This window comes from Bubalus kerabau, chromosome 12 (assembly GCF_029407905.1).
Source record: "Bubalus kerabau isolate K-KA32 ecotype Philippines breed swamp buffalo chromosome 12, PCC_UOA_SB_1v2, whole genome shotgun sequence".
NCBI classification, from domain to species: domain Eukaryota; kingdom Metazoa; phylum Chordata; class Mammalia; order Artiodactyla; family Bovidae; genus Bubalus; species Bubalus kerabau.
The window spans coordinates 90,674,810-90,698,878 of NC_073635.1; the positions used below are offsets into that span (position 1 = coordinate 90,674,810).

General features: G+C 59.7%; 1 protein-coding gene across 3 annotated transcripts; it reads right to left on the reverse strand.

Moving 5' to 3' along the window:
• Window positions 1-360: 360 nt before the first annotated feature.
• ADPRHL1 (ADP-ribosylhydrolase like 1) lies at window positions 361-22,625 on the reverse strand. 3 transcript variants are annotated; one of them, XR_008701169.1, is made up of 8 exons: window positions 22,080-22,625; window positions 17,840-18,004; window positions 13,128-13,253; window positions 12,296-12,436; window positions 10,132-10,343; window positions 8,813-8,945; window positions 8,048-8,387; window positions 361-479 (listed from the first exon to the last, which is right to left on the reverse strand). XR_008701169.1 is itself a non-coding variant. In XM_055543063.1 (7 exons), the coding sequence occupies exons 1-7, from the start codon at window positions 22,291-22,293 to the stop codon at window positions 8,230-8,232; spliced, it is 1,149 nt and encodes a 382-aa protein (XP_055399038.1). In that variant the 5' UTR covers window positions 22,294-22,625; the 3' UTR covers window positions 487-8,229. The 3 variants fall into 3 exon arrangements, 2 of the variants coding, with proteins under 2 accessions (XP_055399038.1, XP_055399039.1); XM_055543063.1 differs by lacking the exon at window positions 361-479 and having other exon boundaries at window positions 487-8,387; XM_055543064.1 differs by lacking the exon at window positions 361-479 and having other exon boundaries at window positions 489-8,387; window positions 10,132-10,259; window positions 22,080-22,603.
• Between the last annotated feature and the right edge of the window lie 1,444 nt (window positions 22,626-24,069).

Genomic DNA, 24,069 nt, shown 5'->3' on the forward strand with positions numbered 1-24,069 from the left:
GGATGCTCTTCACCGAGCTCCTCCCAGCCGGGAGGGCCCGCGGCTTCTCGCGGCCCGGTGGCTCCCTGCCGGGGGCCGGGCGGCCGGCCGCCTCCCCGGCCTTCTCCAGCAGCTTGTGGATGGTGGCGGCCACCAGGCTCCTTCCAGGGCCCTGCTTGTCCTTGAAGATCAGCCGCCCCACCTCGCGGGTCCTCTTGAGGCGGGGCTCGCGGCCGCTGCCCATGAACCTGGCCTGGAGCAGCTGGAAGCGCGTGGGCCGCCGCTGCGCGTCCTGGGGCTCGGGGGCCCGGTTAGCCTTGCCCTCTGCCCTCCGGGCGGCAAGAGGCCCCGGGGCCGCGTCCTCGCGGTCGGTCAGGTAGAGCAGCAGGCTGCTGAGGACGGCGCGCGCCGCCGGGTTGCACGTAACCCGGCCCACCTTCTTTTTCAGGGTTTGGACGTCGATGGGCGTCTTGTTGCTGCAAACCTTGCTGCTCCTGGGGCTGCAGGGAAAGAATGAATCGTCACAGATTTTATCTTCGTTTTTCTAGGGTGAGCCCGTACAACATTTCTTATGGGACGATCCCATTTAAAACACCCCAAGAAGCCCAGGAATGGGGCCTGGGTGCCGAGGGGCTTGGCTTCTAGTCGTCCCTGCTTCTGCTTCAAGAGTCAGGGTCGCCAGGGCCCCTCTGGGCCACTGCGTCCCTGTCTGTTAACTGGCCATTGTTCTGACCCGGCCCTCTGCAGAGCTTGGAGAGAGCGCTTTGGAAAACCTGCTTGCACCTGCGGTCTTCACACTTTCTTCTTCTTTTTTTTTAACGCGGGCCTTCCTTGTTTGAAGCTAAAGGCAAAGGAGAAACGGAAAGATATACCCATTTGAATGCAGAGTTCCAAAGAATAGCAAAGAGAGATAAGAAAGCCTTCCTCAGTGATCAATGCAAAGAAATAGATGAAAACAATAGAATGAGAAAGACTAGAGATCTCTTCAAGAAAATTAGAGATACCAAGGGAACATTTCATGCAAAGATGGGCACAATAAAGGACAGAAGTGGTATGGACCTAACAGAAGCAGAAGATATTAAGAGGTGGCAAGAATACACAGAAGAACTATACCAAAAAGCTGTTCATGACCCAGATAACCACAATGGTGTGTGTGATCACTCACCTAGAGCCGGATATCCTGGAATGTGAAGTCAAGTGGGCCTTAGGAAGCATCACTGTGAACAAAGCTAGTGGAGGTAATGGAATTCCAGTTGAGCTATTTTCAAATCCTAAAAGATGAAGCTGTGAAAGTGCTGCACTCAATGTGCCAGCAAATTTGGAAAACTCAGCAGTGGCCACAGGACTGGAAAAGGTCAGTTTTCGTTCCAATCCCAATCCCAAAGAAATGCTCAAACTACTGCACAATTGCACTCATCTCACATGCTAGTAAAGTAATGCTCAAAATTCTCCAAGCTAGGCTTTAACAGTACATGAACCATGAACTTCCAGATGTTCAAGCTGGATTTAGAAAAGGCAGAGGAACCAGAGATCAAATTGCCAACGTCCGCTGGATCATTAAAAAAGCAAGAGAGTTCCAGAAAAACATCTATTTCTGCTTTATTGACTATGCCAAAGCCTTTGACTCTGTGGATCACAATAAACTGTGGAAAATTCTGAAAGAGATGGGAATACCAGACCACCTGACCTGCCTCCTGAGAAATCTGTATGCAGGTCAAGAAGCAACAGTTAGAACTGGACATGGAACAACAGACTGGTTCCAAATTGGGAAAGGAGTACATTAAGGCTGTATATTTTCACCCTGCTTATTTAACTTGTATGCAGAGCACATCATGCAAAATGCCGGGCTGGATGAAGCACAAGCTGGAATCAAGATTGCCGGGAGAAATAGCAATAACTTCAGATATGCAGATGACACCACCCTTATGGCAGAAAGTGAAGAACTAAAGAACCTCTTGATTAACGTGAAAGAGGAGAGTGAAAAAGTTGGCTTAAAACCCAACATTCAGAAAACTAAGATCATGGCATCTGGTCCCATCACTTCATGACAAATAGATGGGGAAACAATGGAAACAATGACAGACTTTATTTTGGGGGGGGTCCAAAATCACTGCAGATGGTGACTGCAGCCATGAAATTAAAAGATGCTTGCTCCTTGGAAGAAAAGCTACGACCAACCTAGACAGCTGGAGAAGGCAATGGCACCCCACTCCAGTACTCTTGCCTGGAAAATCCCATGGATGGAGGAGCCTGGTAGGCTACAGTCCATGGGGTCGCTAAGAGTCGGACACGACTGAGTGACTTCACTTTGACTTTTCACTTTCATGCATTGGAAGAGGAAATGGCAACCCACTCCAGTGTTCTTGCCTGTATAATCCCATGGACAGAGGAGCCTGGTGGGTTGCCGTCTATGGGGTTGCAGAGTCGGACACGACTGAAGCAACTTAGCAGCGGCAACCTAGACAGCATATTAAAAAGCAGAGACATTACCAACAAAGGTCCGTCTAGTCAAGGCTATGGCTTTTGCAGTGGTCATGTATGGATGTGAGAGGTGGACCATAAAAAAAGCTGAGCACTGAAGAATTGATGCTTTTGAACTGTGGTGTTGGAGAAGACTCTTGAGAGTCCCTTGGGCTGCAAGGAAATCCAACCAGTCTAAAGGAAATCAGTTCTGAATATTCATTGGAAGGACTGATGCTGAAGCTGAAACTCCAATACTTTGGCCACCTGATGTAAAGAACTGACTCATTTGAAAAGACCCTGATGCTGGGAAAGATTGAAGGTAGGAGGAGAAGGGGATGACAGGGGATGAGATGGTTGGATGGCATCACGGACTCCATGACTGACTTAATGAACATGAGTTTGAGTAAACTCCAGGAGTTGGAGATGGACAGGGAGGCCTGGTGTGCTGCAGTCCAAGGGGTCACAAAGAGTCAGATGTGACTGAGTGACTGAATTGGATGAGCTTTGTTTGCATAAGGTAGGAAAAAGCAAAAGGAGTTTCTATTCTGTGGTTCTGTTGGTTCCTCTAACCGCACCGTGCCTTGACACAGCCCCAAGGGGAACGTCCTCAGGTCTGAGACTCTGCCCGCTGTGGACAGTGGGACTCAGGTGCTGGAGGGTCTCACTAGGGTGGGAGTGATGGGGGCGGGGATGATGGAGTGGTGGCCGCAGAGCTGGAGTGGGTGGACTTCGCTGTGCGTCAAGGGAGGAGGGCTGAGGTCACCACGGGGGCCGCCTTCCCGAGCCCCTAAGAAACACTCCCAGAGAAACCCCGAGACTGAAAGGCCTGAGCCCTACCCTGCAGCCCTGTCCCCAAGGACCCTTCACCCCAGCCTGGCCACCTGCAGGCGGTGCCTCTACAGGATTCCTGGGGTGGGGGTCTCAGTCTGACGTCCAGACGGGACACTTTCCCCTGAGCCTGTCCGCTGAGTGCTGCTGAAGCCTCCTCCCTGGTGGGGCCCCAGCCTCTACAGTTGGTCGTTTGGAAAAGACGGCCCAGAATCGCAGCCCAGCCCTCCCCCGCTGGCCGCTCATTCCCGGAGATGATCTGCACAGGGCGAAGATTACTGGGCCGGGACACACGCTAAGTGGCTGACGCTGGGGGCGGCGGGCACAGCCTCGGAAACCAGCACTTCTGAGTCTGCTGGGAGAAGGCTGCGGCGGGAAAGTGCTGGACACACAGCGGGCAGAGACACAGAGGCTGGACGCAAGCCTGCGAACACACTTTCTTTTCGTACTTCTATTATTTTTGCAGAAGCGAGAGCTCTATTTTCAGAAGCTGCACACAAACTTCTCTTAAGGGGCCGTTAGGGGGGCTTCCATAGCGGTGTGACAGCCGTGGGGTCCTCCGTGAGCCGGGCGCACGCCCACTGCCTGGGAGCGGATCTCGGGCTGAGTTGCTCCGGTCCAGGCGGAGGGGGCTGGACGCGTCCGCGGACCTCTCCTGGGAACCCTGTGTTCACCGCGGCGCCGTGAACTCTCACAGAGCGCGTCTCCGCGCGTTCGCCTCGGGCCCCAGGACCCAGAGAGGCTGGTCTCAGGCGCTGGACTTGCGTTTCCGGCAGGTTCCCGGAGCGGACGCAGCTGCCCAGGACCCACCGAGAGAACCTCGTGGAGCGGGGCCTCTCCAGCCTCAGACCCCGACGTAGGGGGCGAGGCTCCTCAACAGGCCAGCCCTGAAGGCACCGAGGCCCGAGTGGGCACAGGGACGGCGGCTGAAAGCAGAGACGGCGGGGCGGGGCGGGGCGGCACCGGCGTCTGAGCTCCGAGCCCGCCGGAGGGGCCGCGCTCTGCGCTTGCGCCTGCCCGCGCCCTCCCGCGGCCCGCCCCCGGCCCCCAGCTCCCAGCCCAGGACCTCTGCAGCCTGCCTATCACAGGGGCCCGCCCAGCGCTGCCCGGAGGACAGCCCCGGGGTGGGCGTGAGCAAGCCCATCCCAGGAGGAGAGCGGAGCACGTTTCTCCGGGGGCCAGTGGAAGCAGTAGGGCCGCAGTAGACATGCCCAGTGTGGTCCTGTCAGGAACTCAGGCTCCCGAGAGGTCACTTGAAACACAGGATCACCAGTCACCGCCGGCGACACTGCGCCCCCCTGGCCAGTGCCGGGCCCCCGCGGCCGTCACAGATGGGCAGGACGCCGGGGTCCTGCACCCGCTCCTTGTCCTAAAAGGCAGCGGCGTCCAGCGCCCGCGGGGCCACGCCCCCGACCAGGGCCCCTGTCCTGCCTGGCCTGGGCCGGCTCCCCGCACGTGGGCGTGTGTTGGGGCAGCGACTGGAGGGCCCCGCCCCCGCGTCCCCCGCTGAGAGAAAGGTTTCCTGGGCACAGGCTGCCTCCAGCCCTGAGGGCCGGATACTATTTCAGGATCTGAGAGTTAAATAGCAGAGTGCTGTGGGGACGCACCCCTCATGCCTAGCGACCACGGCTGCTGTGTGTGTCTGTGTGTGCGTCTGTGTGTGTCTGTGTGTCCGTGTGTCTGTGTGTGTCTCTGTGTCTGTCCGTGTCTCTGTGCATGCCTGTGTGTCTCTATGCGTGTCTGTATCTCTAGGTGTGTCTGTGTGTCTGTGTGTCTCTGTGTGTCTCTAGACATGTCTGTGTGTGTCTGTGTGTCTATCTGTGTGTCTGTGTGTCTATCTGTCTGTCTGTGTGTATCTCTGCCGGTGTCTCTGTGTGTCTGCATGTCGTGAGAGGGAGAGAAGTCCCTGCAGTAAATGGGGTCCAGTGTGAGCACAGTAACAGTGGGTGAAGCTGGGCGAAGGGAACGTGGATTCCTTGAGCTGTTTGCGATTCTGTGCTTGAAGTGCTTGAAAACAAATGGGAAAGGACAGGGAGGAAGAAAAGCCACTGGCTTTGACAAGGGCCTCCAGGGCCCTGAAAGCAGACCACCCCGGGCCAGGGGGACGCGTGAGCCCTGGCGGGGTGGGTGAGGCTCTGGGTCGAGGGTAACCTGCCGCTGCCTGTGCTGCAGGGCTGGCCTGTGGTCAGGCTCTGGCCAGCCCGCGTCTCCTCGCTCGCGTCTGGGGGCCCAACGTCTCCTCGCTCGCATCTTGGGGGACCGGGCCATGTCTCTTCGCTGGCGTCTGGGGGGACCAGCCCGCGTCTCCTTGCTCACGTCTGGGGCCCAGCGTCTCCTCCCTCATGTCTGGGGGGACCGGCCCACGTCTCCTCTCTGGCGTCTGGGGGCCCGTGTCTCCTCGCTGGTGTCTGGGGGGACCAGCCCGCGTCTCCTCGTTCGCGTGTGGGGGCCTGCGTCTCCTTGCTTGCATCTGGGGCCCAGCATCTTCTCGCTTGTGTGTGGGGGCGGGCAGGGGAGAGGAGAAGCCCAAGGAGCTGACGTGGGCTTAGCCTGGCCATCACCTGTCTGCAGCTCGGCCCCGGAACGTAAGCCCCGTCCAGGGAAGCCGAGGCTGAGCGGGTGGCTGGCCGCTGGAGCCCCCGAAAGGCTCAAGGCTGGCTTCCTTCCGCCACACTGGGCGCTCACGTCATATCTACTCCTTCACCGGGAACAGGTCAAGACAGGGGGCGTCTTAACCCAGGTGGTCAGCGCTGCCCCTGTCGCCCCAGGAGTCCCTCACACCTTCGGGGTGAGTCTCGGGGATGGAGTTTTCAAACTCCACTTTTCGGTGGAGCACAAAGTTGGAGGCTTCCTGCTCTGTCAGTTGGCATCTGGTTGGTATTTCCCTCCGTCTGGTCCGGGTGCTGGGTTCATAACTGATGGGGCGGTCAGGGAGGCAGGGGGCTGGGGGTGGGGGTCGGCTTGTTGGAGGGTCCCTCCCTGAAGCTGTGGTGCAGGGTGTGAACCTGTGGTTCTCACACCCACGTCCTGACCGGCCGTGGGGCCGTAACACAGGCGTGCAGTACAAATGCAGGAGGGAAATGGCCACCAAATTCAGGGCAATGGAATTTCAGGCAAGAGCTGAAGAGATGGAGAGTGATGTATCTGTGATGGTCTAGGAAAATGTCCAGAAAAGTGTCAAGTGAAAAACACCCAAAACAAGTCACAGGTAATGTGTGATTCCTATTTGTGCAGAGAAGTCGTGTGTGTGTGTATCACACAAATGCACGTGTGTGGCACCCCGCTTACCCTCACTGTATGTGTGCAGAGCCTTCTGGAAGGACGTGTAGGCACCGTGACCTCTCACCCTGGTGACACCAGTTGGGTGAGGGTCTGAGGGATCCTGGGTCCCACACCCCAATTTATGGACTGGGTTTCTAAAGCTGTGTACGTATCCCCCTTCTAATAAAAATGAAATCAGCAACTATTACATTTTAGAACATCTGAGTACATATGGGATTCTCTTTCCTTTTATGATTTTTTTCTTTTCAAGATTTGCGTTTCCCTGGAATAGGAAAAGGAAGTGGGGGGAACGAATTTCTCTCTAATTTTATGAGCCTGAGAATCACTGTGTTTTAGTTTATAATCAGTCTGTAAGTAGACTCGCTGCCTGACTCCCATGGAGGCGATTAGTTCTCCTGCATCGTCAGGAGAGTGGAGGCCCCACGGCTCCAGCCCAGGGGCTCCCAGTCCCTGGGCACAGGGGCGCGGGCACGCGGCTCTGACGGGAGGGCGGGGCACGTGGCATAGAGGCCACGTGGAAGCCCAACACGTCCTGTGCACCTGGGCCAGGGTCGACTCACCTTAGCCGGCTTCCCTTCCTGGAAGATGACTCTGTTAATCTCCACACCCCCAGCCCTGCCTGCACCCACACGGCGGGGCACCTGCCCTCCCCCGACTCTGACTGCTGAGTGTCCTGAGCAGCGAGGTTAGTTCGGTGGCTCAGAGCTGCGGCGTGGAGCCCCCGTGTCGCGATGCGCGTGAGGCCACGGGCTTGTCAGCACAGCCAGGGGCCTGCGGGCCCGTGGAGCACCACCCGTGGCCTCGGCTGGAAACACGCCCCGGGTCACCGCGGCCCGGGGCTTGGGGTGAGTGCCGCGCGTGTCTGGAGGGGACACGCCTGACTGCTCCGCAGCAAGCCTTCGCCCCATGGGGACTGCCACCCCATGACGGGCCCGCCAAGCTGGTGAAGCACGTGTTATGTGTCAGCCGCCACCCACTGTTCTGCTCACACTAGCCGCTGCTTCACCAAGGCTGTGGTCAGGGTTATTTTTAACAAGAGCGAGTGTCCTCGGGGAGAAGCCCGACCACAGGGAGCAGGCCCAGCTCTGTCCTCATCTGCGAGCCTGGGGACGGGCGTCCCGTTTCCAGGCGTCCTCGGTTACTTGTTCCCAGAGGGGTTGGTGTTAAGCGCTGATGTGATTAAACACGTGGGCTGGCGGTTAGACGAGCGTGTGGGGCGCCCCGAAGGCTCGGGCTGGGGGCCGCTCTTCCGCCTGGTCTGGACACACTGAGGCGAGGATGCAGACGCAGCGGCTGCCCCCCGGGCCTGGGAACCCAGCGGTGTGTGGGGTGGACAGGCCCCGCTAAGAGCTAGAAAGCGGCCGTGCGGGACGCCCTGCAGCCCGAGGCCGTCCTAGCTGAGCCGTGGCGGTTAGTGCTGTCCAGTCAGTGAGCAGAGAGCGTTAGTTTTGCAACAGAATAAAATACACCGAGTGTCCAAGAGGCCCTTCGTGACCTTGTATTCGGAGGTCTGAGGCTGTTGAACGCAGAGTGACATCAGTAAGGCACGAGGCTCGGCCAGGGCAGGGAGGACACGCTCATCGGACAAACAATGCATTTTACGCAGCAGTTAGGCCCCGGGAACCCGGAGGGCGGGTTAAGACGACACGGGGCTGCGTGTGCCCCGCGGGGAAGGCTTTACTTCTCCTGCGAGGACAGGCGGTGCAGTGCCTCGCCCAGGCGCCTCAGCTCCTCCTGGTGCTCCAGCTCGCGGTACAGGCCCGCGGGGACGGCGTCCAGGCCGTGCAGCAGCCCGAACAGACAGCCGGCGATGGCCCCGGTGGCCCCGCTCTCACCTGGAAGAGGCAGGACCCTCAGAGCTGCCCCGTGGTCCCCGCCCCCAGCCCCGCATCCCCTCACCAGGGGGCTGAGCCGTCTCAGCCTCTGCCCTGACCTCGGCTGTAGCCCAGTGAGGGGGCGGGGTGTCCCCTCCTGCTCCTTGGACGGCTGGACCCCCGGCATGCAGAGGTCTTCCCAGCCCAGGGCCCAGCACTCAGGGGACAGCCTTGAAGGGGTGATGTCCTCACGGTGCCCCCCACCCGCTGACCTCTCCTCCCAGCCTCCTCCTCCCTACCCGCCCGAGGCCCCAGGTCGCTGCCCCCTTCTCCCCTCTGCCTGCCCTGAGAGGTGCCACTGGGCACCCCTGGGCGCTCGGAGAGGCCCCCTGGTGCTGGGGAGGTGGGTGCTCCTCCCAGCAGGAGGCCCGCAGGCGGCCCCTTACCTCCATGGAACATGGCGCGGCAGCACAGCTCCGTCCAGCTGCCCTTGGCTCCCAGGAGGGCGTCGTAGGCGATCATGGGGGCGTCGTGGCCCCGCCGGCCCCCGCGACCCTCAGAGCTCCATTTCCTGTAGGTCTGGGGAAGGCACCACGGGTCAGAGGCCTGGCCCGGGCCATGCCGAGGGCCTCGGGGCACAGTTCCCGGCCCACCCCTGCACTGATGTGACACCCCTGTGTCCAGGCCCCGCCCCCAGCTGCGGGTGGACAGTGGGCAGGAAAGGCCTGCTTCCCAGGGCTCTCACGCCCCAGCCGTCCCGCAGACAAAGGCGGTGAATTCTGTGATGCAGACGGCTGGCAAGGGGCCTGGAATGTTGTGGCCGGGCGTCACTGCGGCCTGCGCGGGGCAGGGGACAAGTGAGGCTGGGCGGGTCGTGGGTGTTTTCTGGGCTGCAGACCAGTCGGTGGACACAGTGGGAGCAACGGTGGCTCAAGCGGCTGGGGCCTCAGGGCAGGTCCCTCTGTCTGGGAGAGAAAACTGATAAGGGGCAGGGGCCAGACACAGCCAGGGAGATGGACATGGGCAGGTCACACTGCTGCACCTTGGCAACAAAGCCAGGTTGGTTGGAGGCAGCAGCGTCTCCAGAACAGTGTGACTGAGTCTTTCTGCATCAGGGGACCCATGAGAGATAAATGAAAGGGCAGTAGGAAGCACTTGAAAAGAAAAGGGCGGATGCGGCTTCTTCCTCCACACCTTCCTGACACCTGGAATACAGGTGTGCTGGCTGGAGCGGAGCAGCCGGTTTGGACTATGAGGCAAGTTCTCAGAATAGCAGAGCAGCCAAACAGGAAGATCCTCAGTTCCTCACTGTAAGAGACTTCTGACCAGCTCTGAATACCCTTTATGTGAGGATAATAAATGTCTGTCTTGGTTAAACTGTAGCTACACAGGCTTTCTCTTGTGTTGCCAATCATGATCCCGGTGATTTCAGCCACTTCAGGGGTTTTCTCAGCATGGGGAATGCCACTGGTTTGCACCAATTTATTCATCCTAGACAACCCTATATCCCTGGTCTTCAGAAGAGATGAAGTGAGATGGACTATTTTTGCACAAATTGTGTTTGTATTCAAGAAGATGAAATGATAAAAGCAGTAGCCATTTCAAACGGGCTTCCTGCATGAAGTTTTCCACAGCCCCCCAAACGCTCCCTCAGCTCACCTCCCTGGTTCCCCACAGGTGGGGGCGGTAGGCAGGACTTGGCCTGGGACCCAGGGCAGTGGCCCCCACTTCTCCCACCCCATCCATCTCGGGCCCAAGAGCCTACTTTTTCCCTCTCCTCTGCGTCGTAGCGGTCGGGAAAGCTGGCCTCGTTCTCCGTGTCCTCGATGATTTTTCTCTCCTCCAGGTAGAACTGCCACTTAGCTTCAAAGTAAAACCAGTGTTCCTGGTACTCTAGACACAAAGAGCGGGAAGCAGGATGTGCCGGCTGTCCAGCCGGGTGCTGTGGGCAGAGGGCCAGAGGCAGAGCCCGGTATTCTAAACACAAAGAGCGGGGAAGCAGGCTGTGCCGGCCGTCCAGCTGGCCGCCGTGGACAGCGACGGGGAGGGCCAGAGGCAGAGCCCGGTATTCTAAACACAAAGAGCAGGAAGCAGGCTGTGCTGGCCGTCTAGCCGGGCGCCATGGGCAGCGATGGGGAGGGCCAGAGGCAGAGCCCGTGCCCCAGCCCAGATGGGCTTGGAGGAGGGCCTGGGGCTTTAGCGATGGCTCCCAAAATTAAAAGATGCTCACATTGTAGCTGCTTTGAGACACTAGCAGGGAAGATGGAGAGGGGAAATGATGCTTGATGATGGGCTGAAGTAAGGCAGCCATCGCAAGATCAAAGTGGCTTCTCATGGAAATTCTGAACATGAGTGTTTTTATTAACTCAATGCTGTGCCTGCAAAGTCAGGAGACAGGACATTCATTGCCCCTAATTAATGGCCTGACATCCAAGCTCCAGAGGCGCTGGTAGCTTTTCTGAATCGTTGTGCAGCTGCATTCGCTCATGGATGATGCTGGGGGTGAGGGGAACCTGCGTCTCAAGAAGCCAGAGAGGGTCCCCACACCAGGCCTCCAGCCCTGCGGCCGGGTGCACGGGCTCATGGATGATGCTGGGGGTGAGGGGACCTACGTCTCAAGAAGCCAGAGAGGGTCTCCACACCAGGCCTCCAGCCCTGCGGCCGGGTGCATGGGCTCATGGATGATGCTGGGGGTGAGGGGAACCTGCGTCTCAAGAAGCCAGAGAGGGTCCCCACACCAGGCCTCCAGCCCTGCGGCCGGGTGCACGGGCTCATGGATGATGCTGGGGGTGAGGGGACCTACGTCTCAAGAAGCCAGAGAGGGTCCCCACACCAGGCCTCCAGCCCTGCGGCCGGGTGCATTGGCTCATGGATGATGCTGGGGGTGAGGGGAACCTGCGTCTCAAGAAGCCAGAGAGGGTCCCCACACCAGGCCTCCAGCCCTGCGGCCGGGTGCATGGGCTCATGGATGATGCTGGGGGTGAGGGGAACCTGCGTCTCAAGAAGCCAGAGAGGGTCCCCACACCAGGCCTCCAGCCCTGTGGCCGGGTGCACGGGCTCATGGATGATGCTGGGGGTGAGGGGACCTACGTCTCAAGAAGCCAGAGAGGGTCCCCACACCAGGCCTCCAGCCCTGCGGCCGGGTGCATTGGCTCATGGATGATGCTGGGGGTGAGGGGAACCTGCGTCTCAAGAAGCCAGAGAGGGTCCCCACACCAGGCCTCCAGCCCTGCGGCCGGGTGCATGGGCTCATGGATGATGCTGGGGGTGAGGGGGGACCTGCGTCTCAAGAACCCAGAGAGGGTCCCCACACCAGGCCTCCAGCCCTGCGGCCGGGTGCATTGGCTCATGGATGATGCTGGGGGTGAGGGGGAACCCGCGTCTCAAGAAGCCAGAGAGGGTCCCCACACCAGGCCTCCAGCCCTGCGTCCGGGTGCATTGGCTCATGGATGATGCTGGGGGTGAGGGGAACCTGTGTCTCAAGAAGCCAGAGAGGGTCCCCACACCAGGCCTCCAGCCCTGCGGCCGGGGGGCATTGGCTCATGGATGATGCTGGGGGTGAGGGGAACCTGCGTCTCAAGAAGCCAGAGAGGGTCCCCACACCAGGCCTCCAGCCCTGCGGCCGGGGGGCATTGGCTCATGGATGATGCTGGGGGTGAGGGGGACCTGCGTCTCAAGAACCCAGAGAGGGTCCCCACACCAGGCCTCCAGCCCTGCGGCCGGGGGGCATTGGCTCATGGATGATGCTGGGGGTGAGGGGACCTGCGTCTCAAGAAGCCAGAGAGGGTCCCCACACCAGGCCTCCAGCCCTGCGGCCGGGGGGCACCACAGACCACAGACCTGAGGTCCGCCTGTCACACGGAGCCCCCTCCCTCTGGGCCTGGCCACTTCACCCTGTGTGTGGATGGAGCTGCTGGGGGCCGGCTCACCTGCCAGGTGCCGGATGGTCTTCTTGCAGTACTCCTCGGCCAGTGGCACCGTCTGAAGCATGTCTCGCCCCCACTGCTCCAGCCGCTTTCCCTGGACAGCGTATGACGCAAAGAGGGCAGTGCACAGGGACCCAAGGAAGCCTGGGATGCGGGACAGAGGCCAGGATGGACCCCATGCCCGCCCGCTGGGGCCACACTCGGGACACAGGCCAGGATGGACCCCCGCCTGCTGGGGCCTCGCTCGGGACAGAGGCCAGGATGGACTCCCGCCTGCCAGGGCCACACTCGGGACAGAGGCCCCAGGATGGAACCCCCGCCCGCCGGGGCCACGCTCGGGACAGAGGCTAGGATGGACCCCCTGTCCACTGGGGCCATGCTTGGGACAGAAGCCAGGATGGACCCCCCGTCCATCCGCTGGGGCCACGCTCGGGACAGAGGCCCAGGATGGACCACCCCACCCCTGCCCACCAGGGCCATGCTCGGGACAGAGGCCAGGATGGACCCCCGGCCCACCGGGGCCATGCTTGGGACAGAGGCCCAGAATGGACCCCCCTGTCAGCCTGCCGGGGCCACGCTCGGGACAGAGGCCCAGGATGGACCCCCCCCACCCCTGCCCACCAGGGCCACGCTCAGGACAGAGGCCAGGATGGACCCCCTGTCAGTCCACCAGGGCCACGCTCGGGACAGAGGCCCAGGATGAACCCCCTGCCCCTGCCCACCAGGGCCACGCTCAGGACAGAGGCAGGATGGATGCCCCACCCCCCGCTGGGGCACACTCCAGAGCGTGGCTCCCGGGCACCCCGAGCCCCGCCCGCCGCCCCCGCGCCGTCACCTGTGGGGTGGTTGTGCGTCATCCTGCCGCACTCCACGCTGACCTCCACCAGCGTCTCCAGCCGCTCCGGCTGCCAGTACCGCATCCCCACGCACATCGCCTTGGTGGCAGCGCCGAACCCCGAGCCTGCGTGGGGAACCCGCGTTCAGACCTCTGCCTGCAACCCCGCCTAACCTGGACGTGCACAGCGGTCTGTGCCCACGCTTATCAGTGTCGGTGACTCAGAGACAGGGACCCCGCCCACATTCCTGACAAAGATGAGAGACGAAAGAAATTGCATAGGGGCACGTGTTGGAACAGACGCAGCCACGAAAGAGGCTCTCAGCTGGGGTGGGGACCGCTCCCAGTGTGCCCCGGCTGGGAAACGCAGGAGCCAGAACCGCCCACGGTGCACGCCCAGCCATGTCTGCCCCCTTCCTAAAAGCTGCTTCCCTGAGCTACAGCTGACGGACAACCGGCCACGTGTATTTAACAAATGCATGTTGTCTTACATGATACTCCCCGGAAACCGGTACCCAAGGAAAAACTGCACACGCATCTGTCACCCCAAAGTGTGCCTCTGCCCCCTTCAGAAACGTATACAAACAGAGTCATGTAGAAAGTAGCCTTTTTTGCCCGGCTCCCTTCACGCAGCGTAACTGCTGAGACTTGTCTGCGCTGTGTGTCCGTAGCTGGGCTCCACCGTGTGGGTGGAGGGACCTCAGCTGGTTGGTCCACTTCCAGCTGATGCACGATTGAGTTGTCTCCAGTCTGAGGCTAATACAAATAAAGGTGCTATGAGCATTGATGACCAAGTCTCGTGCGGATGGGCGCTTTCTCTTCTCTTGGGTAAACATCTCTGAGAGGAACGCTGAGCTCATACATCGCATGAATGTTCAGCATTGTGAGAAACTGCGGAACCAGGTTCTGAAGTGGCCACACCGCTGCACACCCCCCACCCTGGAATCTCCGCCACATCCGGACACCGCTGCCAACGCAAGCTCGCCCGTGAGGTTGGGGGTGAGCCCGTGAGTTTGGGGGTGAGCCCGTGAGGTCGGGGGTGAGCCCGTGAAGTTGGGGGTGAGCCCGTGAGGTCGGGGGTGAGCCCGTGAAGTTGGGGGTGAGCCCGTGAGGTTTGGGGTGAGCCCGTGAAGTTGGGGGTGAGCCTGTGAGGTTGGTGGTGAGCCTATGAGGTTGGGAGTGAACCCGTGAAGTTCAGGGTGAGCCTATGAGGTTGGGGTGAGCCCGTGAAGTTGGGGGTGAGCCTATGAGGTTGGGAGTGAACCCGTGAAGTTGAGGGTGAGCCTGTGAGGTTGGAGTGAGCCTGTGAGGTTGGGGTGAGCCCATGAGGTTGGGGGTGAGCCTGTGAGGTTGGGGTGAGCTCATGAGGTTGGGGGTGAGCCTGTGAGGTTGGAGTGAGCCAGTGAAGTTGGGGGTGAGCCTGTGAAGTTGAGGGTGAGCCAATGAGGTTGGGGGTGAGCCCGTGAAGTTGGGGGTGAGTCTGTGAGGTTGGGGGTGAGCCCTGAGGTTAGAGGTGAGCCTGTGAGATTGGGAGTGAACCCGTGAAGTTGAGGGTGAGCCCGTGAGGTTAGGGTGAACCTGTGAAGTTGGGGGTGAGCCTATGAGGTTAGGGTGAGCCTGTGAGGTTGGGGGTGAGCCCATGAGGTTGGGGGTGAGCCCGTGAGATTGGGGGTGAGCCCGTGAGGTTGGGGGTGAGCCCGTGAGATTGGGGGTGAACCCGTGAGGTTGGGGGTGAGCCCATGAGGTTGGGGGTGAGCCTGTGAGGTTGGGGGTGAGCCCGTGAGGTTGGGGGTGAGCCTGTGAGATTGGGGGTGAACCCTTGAGGTTGGGGGTGAGCCCATGAGGTTGGGGGTGAGCCCGTGAGGTTGGGGGTGAGCCCGTGAGGTTGGGGGTGAACCCTTGAGGTTGGGGGTGAGCCCGTGAGATTGGGGGTGAGCCCGTGAGGTTGGGGGTGAGCCCGTGAGATTGGGGGTGAACCCGTGAGGTTGGGGGTGAGCCCATGAGGTTGGGGGTGAGCCTGTGAGGTTGGGGGTGAGCCTGTGAGGTTGGGGTGAGCCTGTGAAGTTGGGGGTGAGCCCGTGAGGTTGGAGGTGAGCCCGTGAATTTGGGGGTGAGCCTGTGAAGTTGGGGGTGAGCCCGTGAGGTTGGGGCTGAGCCTATGAGGTTGGGAGTGAACCCGTGAAGTTGAGGGTGAGCCTATGAGGTTGGGGGTGAGCCCGTGAGGTTGGGGGTGAGCCCGTGAATTTGGGGGTGAGCCTGTGAGGTTGGGGGTGAGCCCATGAGGTTGGGGGTGAACCCGTGAAGTTGGGGGTGAGCCTGTGAGGTTGGGGGTGAGCCCTGAGGTTAGAGGTGAGCCTGTGAGATTGGGAGTGAACCCGTGTAGTTGGGGGTGAGCCCGTGAGGTTAGGGTGAACCTGTGAAGTTGGGGGTGAGCCCGTGAGGTTAGGGTGAGCCCGTGAGGTTGGGGGTGAGCCCATGAGGTTGGGGGTGAGCCCGTGAGATTGGGGGTGAGCCCGTGAGGTTGGGGGTGAGCCCGTGAGATTGGGGGTGAACCCGTGAGGTTGGGGCTGAGCCCGTGAGGTTGGGGGTGAGCCCGTGAGATTGGGGGTGAGCCCGTGAGGTTGGGGGTGAGCCTGTGAGATTGGGGGTGAACCCTTGAGGTTGGGGGTGAGCCCGTGAGGTTGGGGGTGAGCCTGTGAGGTTGGGGGTGAGCCTGTGAGGTTGGGGTGAGCCTGTGAAGTTGGGGGTGAGCCCGTGAGGTTGGAGGTGAGCCCGTGAATTTGGGGGTGAGCCTGTGAAGTTGGGGGTGAGCCCGTGAGGTTGGGGGTGAGCCTATGAGGTTGGGAGTGAACCCGTGAAGTTGAGGGTGAGCCTATGAGGTTGGGGGTGAGCCCGTGAGGTTGGGGGTGAGCCCGTGAATTTGGGGGTGAGCCTGTGAGGTTGGGGGTGAGCCCATGAGGTTGGGGGTGAGGCTATGAGGTTGGGAGTGAACCCATGAAGTCGGCAGCCTCCCTGTGAGCACGCTGGGCCTGCGTTCCCATCATCATTTCCTTCACAGATGAAATGTTGCCCGCGTGGCCTGTGCAGGTGGTCAGGACGTGCGGGCGTCTCTCCCCGGCACCCTCGGGCATGGACTCCTCCGCTCCACCCACAGAGGCTGCTCAGGCCTCGCTGCTCTGGGCGTCGGTCTGACTGGGTTTCTCTGCACCCGGAGGTTGCTTCCGGTGGAACCCGCCGCCCTCACCTTGGCGGTCCACACGGGAGGCGCGCTCCGTCTTTGTTGACAGTTCTGAGTGATTTGATGGCTGTGGGTCTTGTTGGAGGTTTTTGTTTGTTTCTTATGCTTGGAATTTATTGAGTTTCTGGGCCATGTGCGTTCACATCTTTTAAAATCTACTTTGGACAATTCTGGCAACTGTTTCTCCACATCGTTTCTATTCTCCCTCCTCTTTTAAGGACCCAGTGCTCCGACCTGTCCCATGGCTCCCTGATGCCCCTCCATGGACGGAGGAGCCTGGTGGGCTACAGTCCATGGGGTCACAAAGAGTCGGACATGACTAAGCGACTTCACTTTCACTTTTCTTTTCTATACTTTTGAAAAGTTAAGTAGGGACATGTAGGTACACAAAAGACCTACATCTCAGTTCTAGAGAAAACACTGCAATGTCTGAGTGAAACTCACTGACTGAGATACACAGCAGATTAGACATTTCAGAAAAAAGATGAGTGAGTTTGAAAGGCAGAGCGATAAAAACTGTCCACATAAAACTGGGACATAAAAACCCGGACACACAGAGAAGAAAGAACCTGAAAACTTGACTTCACATTCAGTGATCACAACATCGTGATTATCTTGGTCGTGAAGATCTTTTTTGTACAGTTCTTCTGTGTATTCTTGCCATCTGTTCTTAATATCTTCTGCTTCTGTTAGGTCCATGCCATTTCTGTCCTTTATCGAGCCGAAGAATTGATGCTTTTGAACTGTGGTGTTGGAGAAGACTCTTGAGAGTCCCTTGGACTGCAAGGAGATCCAACCAGTCCATTCTGAAGGAGATCAGCCCTGGGATTTCTTTGGAAGGAATGATGCTAAAGCTGAAACTCCAGTACTTTGGCCACCTCATGTGAAGAGTCGACTCATTGGAAAAGACTCTGATGCTGGGAGGGATTGGGGGCAAGAGGAGAAGGGGACGACAGAGGATGAGATGGCTGGATGGCATCACTGACTTGATGGACGTGAGTCTGAGTGAACTCTGGGAGTTGGTGATGGACAGGGAGGCCTGGCGTGCTGCGATTCATGGGGTCGCGAAGAGTCAGACACGACTGAGCGACTGATCTAATCTGATCTGATCTTTGACTTGATGGTATCCTTCAGCATCAACCCAGAGGTTGGGCCTGCCCTTGCTGTGAGCCCAGAGGTCGGGTCCAGGACCCCAGCAGCAGAGCCCTAGGGGCAGAGGCTGCCTGCCAACATCACCCCAGATGGGATCATCATGGACACAGACATTTGTTTTGGCTAAGAGCACACATTTAAAAGGGAAGCAGTGGGAGATTATCCTTAAGGCAAACCAGGGGTGGTGACTGAGATGCCTGCATCCCCGGTTGGTGCCCAGGTGGGGCTGGATGCCCGGGGGTCCTGTTGGGGGTGACGAGCCGGGCCGTGTCCCAGAGGCCCTCTGGCCCCGCCTCCTCAGAGGAAGAGGGAAGCCCCTGACCTTTCTCGTTGAACGGCGTGTGCCATGCTAGGAGGTAGTTGTCTGGCTTCAGCTGGGAGCAGCCCTCCAGGGTGGCTGGGTCTGCCCGCTGCTCCGGGAGCTTCTCCAGGACATCCACGTAGCGCCGCACCATCTCACGGTAGAGGTCATCCAGGCACCAGAAGTCTGGGGAGGAAGGGAGGATCAGATGAGCCCCAGCACGCGGCCCGCCCCCACCACAGGAGGGAGGCCCTGGGACCGGCTCCCCAGAGAGACCTGACTGCAGACACAGTGCGCTTTGGATTTCATCTCATTTCAGAGGCTGCGGTTTCTCGTTGTTACACACAAGAGTCTAGGAAGACCTGGGGTCTTCATGCACAGCGATGGCTCTGTCCACGAGGGGCCTGCTGGGCCGACACCCACCTGCTCTGTGGCCCTCAGTGTCCCCTGTCCAGGGTGCCAAGAGCCGCTCTCCCAGCCCAGCTGCCTGCTCCCCGCTCCAGCCAAACAGCCACGCCCCCCCACACCATCCCCATCATCCCCACCACGACCCCTTGGGAAGGCGGTCTGGGGACGTGTCCTTGGAGTGTGTCCTTGGAGATCTCAGGGTGCCAGGATGGGGTGCCAGGCACAGAGGGCTTGCTGACCGGTGTCCAGATGTCCTCACGCGCCCCCACTGCAGGGTCAGGCCCCTGTCTGCCTGCTGTAGGCTCAGCGAGGGATCGTGAATGGGTTTTCATCACAACTGGGCATTTCTGCCATTAAGTGAGTCCACAACGTGGTGGACAGAGACCACACACCCTCCAAAGCTGGGGCCCAGGGGCCTGGTCACACGAGAGCAGATGGGATGGAGCAGGCAGAGGGCGTGCCTGCCAGCGAGGCTGACGGCACCGGGCCCTGTCTGTGCAGGGCTGCGTGCAGCCCTCCCGGTGAAGCCCCGTCTCTGGGGGCCATGGGGGTGGAGAAGGACGTTGCCCCCCTCCTGCCCACCCTGGACACAGAGCTGGCAGCGGAGCATGGTTGGCACAAAACCCAGGTTGCCTCCGGCCCTGGTGCAGGCGGGCAGGGCAGACGCCCGAGTCCAGGCAGGGTGGGGGTGCACCGCGGGTCCCAGCGCTGCTCTGGGAGCTGTGCTGCGGGGGGAGCGGCTCCTGTCCACCCCCACCTCTCAGCAGTGGGGCAGAGGCCTGGTGCTGTCTGGCCGCTGTTTCGACTCTGGGCCACGCCATGTTGCCTCAGTTCTGAGCCAGGCGGGGGTGTGGTGGGGTCCGGGCTGGGGGGTGTGAATTCCGTCTGGCCCATGGACAGTGACGCCAGGTGACACTGGGTAACCCTGGCGACATCGGGTGACAGCAGGTGGTGCTGGGTGGCCCTGGCCAGGGAGGGGCAAGACCAGGCTCTCTGTCACCTCCTCTACCGTCTCAGTCCAAGGAGAATAAGCCTGGCCCTTCCAGGTCCCCTAAAATGAGTCATTTTATTCTGGAATCACTTCTTTTTGAAGAGACAAAAGTTCTTTAAAAGCAAAACGGCAGCAAAATCCTGGAGCTGATACCAAATTCAGAGCCACAGAGCCTCGCGCCCTCTGGCCCGAGCTCCTCTGCGAGCTGACGCGGCCATTGAACTCACTTCTCTGTCTCCCCCACTAGACAGATCCACCTACAAAGCCCCCTGTGAGCCTCCTGGCTGAAGTCATGATGGAGCGAAGGCAGGAGACCCATCTGGATCACTTGGTAATACCGACGTTTCAAATGCCGCCACAGGCAGCATGGGGGAGAGGATCGTGGGGCCGGGACTTCTCTCCACTCTGCGGGGCCCGCCGGCCCTGCGGGGCCCTGGACGCCACTCTCCACTCAGCGCCCACTTCTGTTCAGCACTGCCTGTCTCAGAGGCATGGCAGAGTGGGTATGGCTGGGCGCACCCGCCGCTCCGCAGGGCCCAGCCCACAGCCACACGCCTGGGGCAGCGAGCCCTACCTGCCTTTGGAAATCATGTGAAGAGCCACGGTCTGTCGGGCCCCTGAAACAGCGCAGGTCCTGCAGCCCTGGGTTGGGTCAGGGCTCCAGAGGCAGGCCGAGACTGTCAGGCTTCTGTCTGCACTTGCTGGGCAGCACTGGGCTGATGACGTAGCTCCTCTGTGTCAGCTCCTTTATGTGTAATCCGCTGTAATAAAGTTGACCTGAAGGGTGACGTGAGGATCGATGATAACACTCATGGTGAGACAGGCCCACAGTCAGGGTCCACTGGCGCCGTGATGCACGTGGCTCAGTCAGTCCACTCAGTCGTGTCTGACTCTTTGCGACCCCATGGACTGCAGCACGCCAGGCCTCCCTGTCCATCACCAACTCCTGGAGCTTGCTCAAACTCATGTCCATTGAGTCAGTGATGCCATCCAACCATCTCATCCTCTGTCGTCCCCTTCTCCTCCTGCCCTGTCTTTCCCAGCATCAGGGTCTTTTCAAATGAGTCAGCTCTTCACATCAGGTGGCCAAGGTATTGGAGCTTCAGCTTCAGCATCAGTCCTTCCAATGAACACTCAGGACTGATCTCCTTTAGAATGGACTGGTTGGATCTCCCTGCAGTCCAAGGGACTCTCAAGAGTCTTCTCCAGCACTACAGTTCAAAAGCATCAATTCTTCGGCGCTCAGCTTTCTTCACAGTCCAACTCTCACATCCATACATGACCACTGGAAAAACCATAGCCTCGACTAGACGGACCTTTGTTGGCAAAGTAATGTCTCTGTCTCTGCTTTTTAATATGCTGTCTAGGTTGGTCATAGCTTTCCTTCCAAGGAGCAAGTATCTTTTAATTTCATGGCTGCAGTCACCATCTGCAGTGATTTTGGAGCCCCCCCGCCAAATAAAGCCTGTCACTGGTTCCATTGTTTCCCCATCTATTTGCCATGCCCCTTACACAAGCTACAGTTTGTTATTAAAGAAAAAAGTTGGGCTGTTTGAAAACTAAACTTAGATGTTTTGAGAGTGAAAACAATTTCTGGGGCACAGACTTGCCCGAGTGCATCATGGTCACCCGTGGGCCAGAGGGCATGTGTCCAGAGGTGCCCGCGTCCAGCTGCGCCCGAGCCCATCAGAACTGGGCCTGCTACCAATGTGCTCCGGATCCACACGCTTCACCCGGGCGGATTCCGCCCTATTCCTGCCAAGGGGATGTGACTTGCTCCAACCCGGGGGAGCACGTTCTTGACAGCAGCCACGGCAGGGAGTCCTGGGACCACAGTGCAGGCTGGAGGCATGCCGGGGACTCTGCCAGGTGGGCACCAGAGGAGGGCCCGGGGATGGGACACGGAGGGGCCTGGGGCCTTCCCAGAGATGGCCCGGAAGCCCCACAATTACACCCTGCCCCCCCCGCCCCACCCCGGATCTCAGAGTCTGCAGACTCAGGACGGCTTGTCAGGCCAACCTGCTGTGACGCTATCTTATCTGAGGCTCCGTCCTCCGCCTGCTATTTGGAGCCGACGGCATTCCTGTGCCGTGACATCCGGGCTAAACCCGGCTCCCGCGCGGCTGGCGGGTGAGCACTCAGTGACACACACATTCCAGCCACTCAGAGCCGCCTCAGGTTCTAATTTTGCAGTGGCGCACTCACCCTCTGACAGGTTTTCAACAGCAATTGTAAGGAGACTGTGCCCCACCCAGACGCCCGCTGCTTTTCCGAAATTCAGTAAAAACGTGTTCCTGAAATCAACCTGCTACTTAGGGAAGCTCTGTTTCCCCCAAATCCAACCACTTCATGGCATTTTCATAGGATAACCTACAGCAACTCTCCAGGCTAAACCCTGTTTGGCAGACGGCATTTTAACCACAACTCATCGGGATTTAGAAGCAACTCCCCCCAAATATCATCTTAATCAGCGCAACTGCAAACTGGCTTATTATTTTATATATTTTTTGAAATAAATTCAGAAGCAAGCTAACTATTCACAGTGAGAAGTTGAGGTTTCCTCCCAAATGGGCCCAAAGTGAGCCCTCTGATTGCATTTAACTCTGAATAACAGGCTTTGCCGAGTGAATGTTTACAAACACGATGGAAAGTCTTGGCTTAAGAACCCGAGTCTGCAGGTGAGCAGAGTAAAGTGACACTGTCGCCCAAGAGGCTGTCTTGGAACGCAGTGGAGGCGCACCCCGTCTGCTGGGGACCCCATGTGACGAGCCGGTCTTGGCCGCAGCAGCAAGCGACCCCCGGGCTCTGGGCCCCTCACCTCGGGATCCCCCCACCACCCCCGCCCCCGGGGCAGAGCCTCACCTGTGATGAGGGCCCCCGCTGTCGACATGTGCATGATGGTGTTGTCGCTCACCGGCCACGTCTCCGGCGAGAGCACGAGGTGGTCCAGCCCACCTCCCTTCCCCATCTCCTCCTGGACCCTGGTGCCCAAGCTGCTGCTCTCCCTGGCAGCGTGCCCGAACCCCAGCGCGTCCCCGACGGCCCCCAGCAGCATCGCAGCCTGAAACTTCTCCATATCTGCCCCTGGCTGCGGGCGGCCGACGTGCTGCTCTGCCTTTAGTCGGCCCTGCTGACCTCCGGGCTGCTCATTGTGCCGCTGTCAGGAGCCTCCCGAGGGGCAGGCGCTCCTCCTCTGTCTCTGCAGGTGGCACCAATGAGAACACCGTCTGGACTGCAGCTCACAGCCTCCCCCAGCCACGTGGGGCAGCAGCGTCTGTCCACAGGGTCGGGACTGAGCTGGCTCTTCCGTGGAGGCGTCTGTGGCTCAGAACAGCCCTGGGCAGGCGAAGCCGCTACTCTGGGGAAGTCTGCCCAGTGACCTGGAGGAAGCACTCTCGTTTCTAGAGCTCCGGTGTGGAACCCCCACACCCAGGGTCAATCCAGTCAACCACACTGTGCGTCGGCCTCCCGCAGCCAGGCTGAGACCCCCTAGTCCCCTGGCCCCTCTGCCCCCGCGACCCCCCACCCCCAGGCCTCCACCCGTCCGCCTTGTCCCTGGGTCTTTGCGTTTCCTGGACTCGCAATCACACGGGTCGCCCTCAGCACCCTATGCCTGGCTCCTGCACCCAGCACCCTGCTGGGACTCAGCTGTCACGCGCGCGGCTTTGGTTTCTGGAGGGCGTGTGACTGTGGAGTGTGTTGATGATAGAAATCTGCCATGCGGGAAGGAAGAAGCAGATGGAGCTGCAGTGACCTGGGTGTCCCCCAGCCCAGCGCTGGCAATGCCTCCCTGACAGACACAGGCCATTCCGTGTGGGGTGGGATGCAGGGCCCCCACCCCTGTTCCACGGGAGGAGTGTTCATGGCGGTGCCGAGGCTGGGGGGTCCAGGTGTAAAGCAGGTGTCTGGGCCTAAAGCCCAGGGTCAGAAAAGCCGCCATCTGTGTCCCCAGGCCCATGGTACCACAGGACCCGGTCCTACGTCAGACCAGGGCACCAGGACGTGAGGAACACATCTGATAAAGTTTCGGTAACAGAAAGATGCTAAGATGCTAAGATGCTAAGATCCTAAGATGCTAAGATGCTAAGGTGCCCATAAGTGAACGGTGGCATCTTCGCAGCCCGTGTTGAGAGTGAGGCTCTGGAACACGACTCCAGCTGGCACAGTTCTGGGAGACCCTGAAGCCAGGGGCCTCACAGTGAGTGCCATCGGGTTGCTGGGCACGCAAGCTCCCTCCCTGAGGGCAGCCCTCTGCCAGCTGCCTGCTGTGGGGAGAAGGGCACCGCTGGGCAGAAACACTCGTGGCTGAGGCAGAGGCACCGTCAGAGGTGCTCAGGGCAACTGCACACCGTTCGGCCGACGTGAGCCGAGAGGACGCAGGGAGGTGAGCCCTGGCCTTGTGCCTTGAGCGTGGGGGTGGCCGCCCCGCAGAGCCAGGAGCCAGAGACGTGCGTACCCGCCCTCGCGAGCCTCTACTGAGCCGACATCACAGACTGGCACGCATGCCCTCACCACTACAGCAGAAGGCGGCGCTCAGGCCAGGAATCTCGTTGGGCACGGGGCGTCCACGCTTGTTCATCTCTCAGGTGGTGAGCCCGTGTGTCTCCAGCGTGTGTGCAGTGTGTGTGGCGGTGGGTAAGGCGGGCGCAGTTCTTATCAGCCAAAGGAACGCCTATGCATCCTGAGGCTTCTGTGCACCCTGAGGTTTCTGTGTCCTGAGATCTGTAATGCCCACCTAAAGCAGGCATGCTCAGCAGAGGCCTCATGACACCAAGAAAGGAGAGGAGAGAGTTCAGACTGTCCACGTGGGACGCGATTCTGTAAGGAGGCGGCAGGCCAGACACAGCTGGGA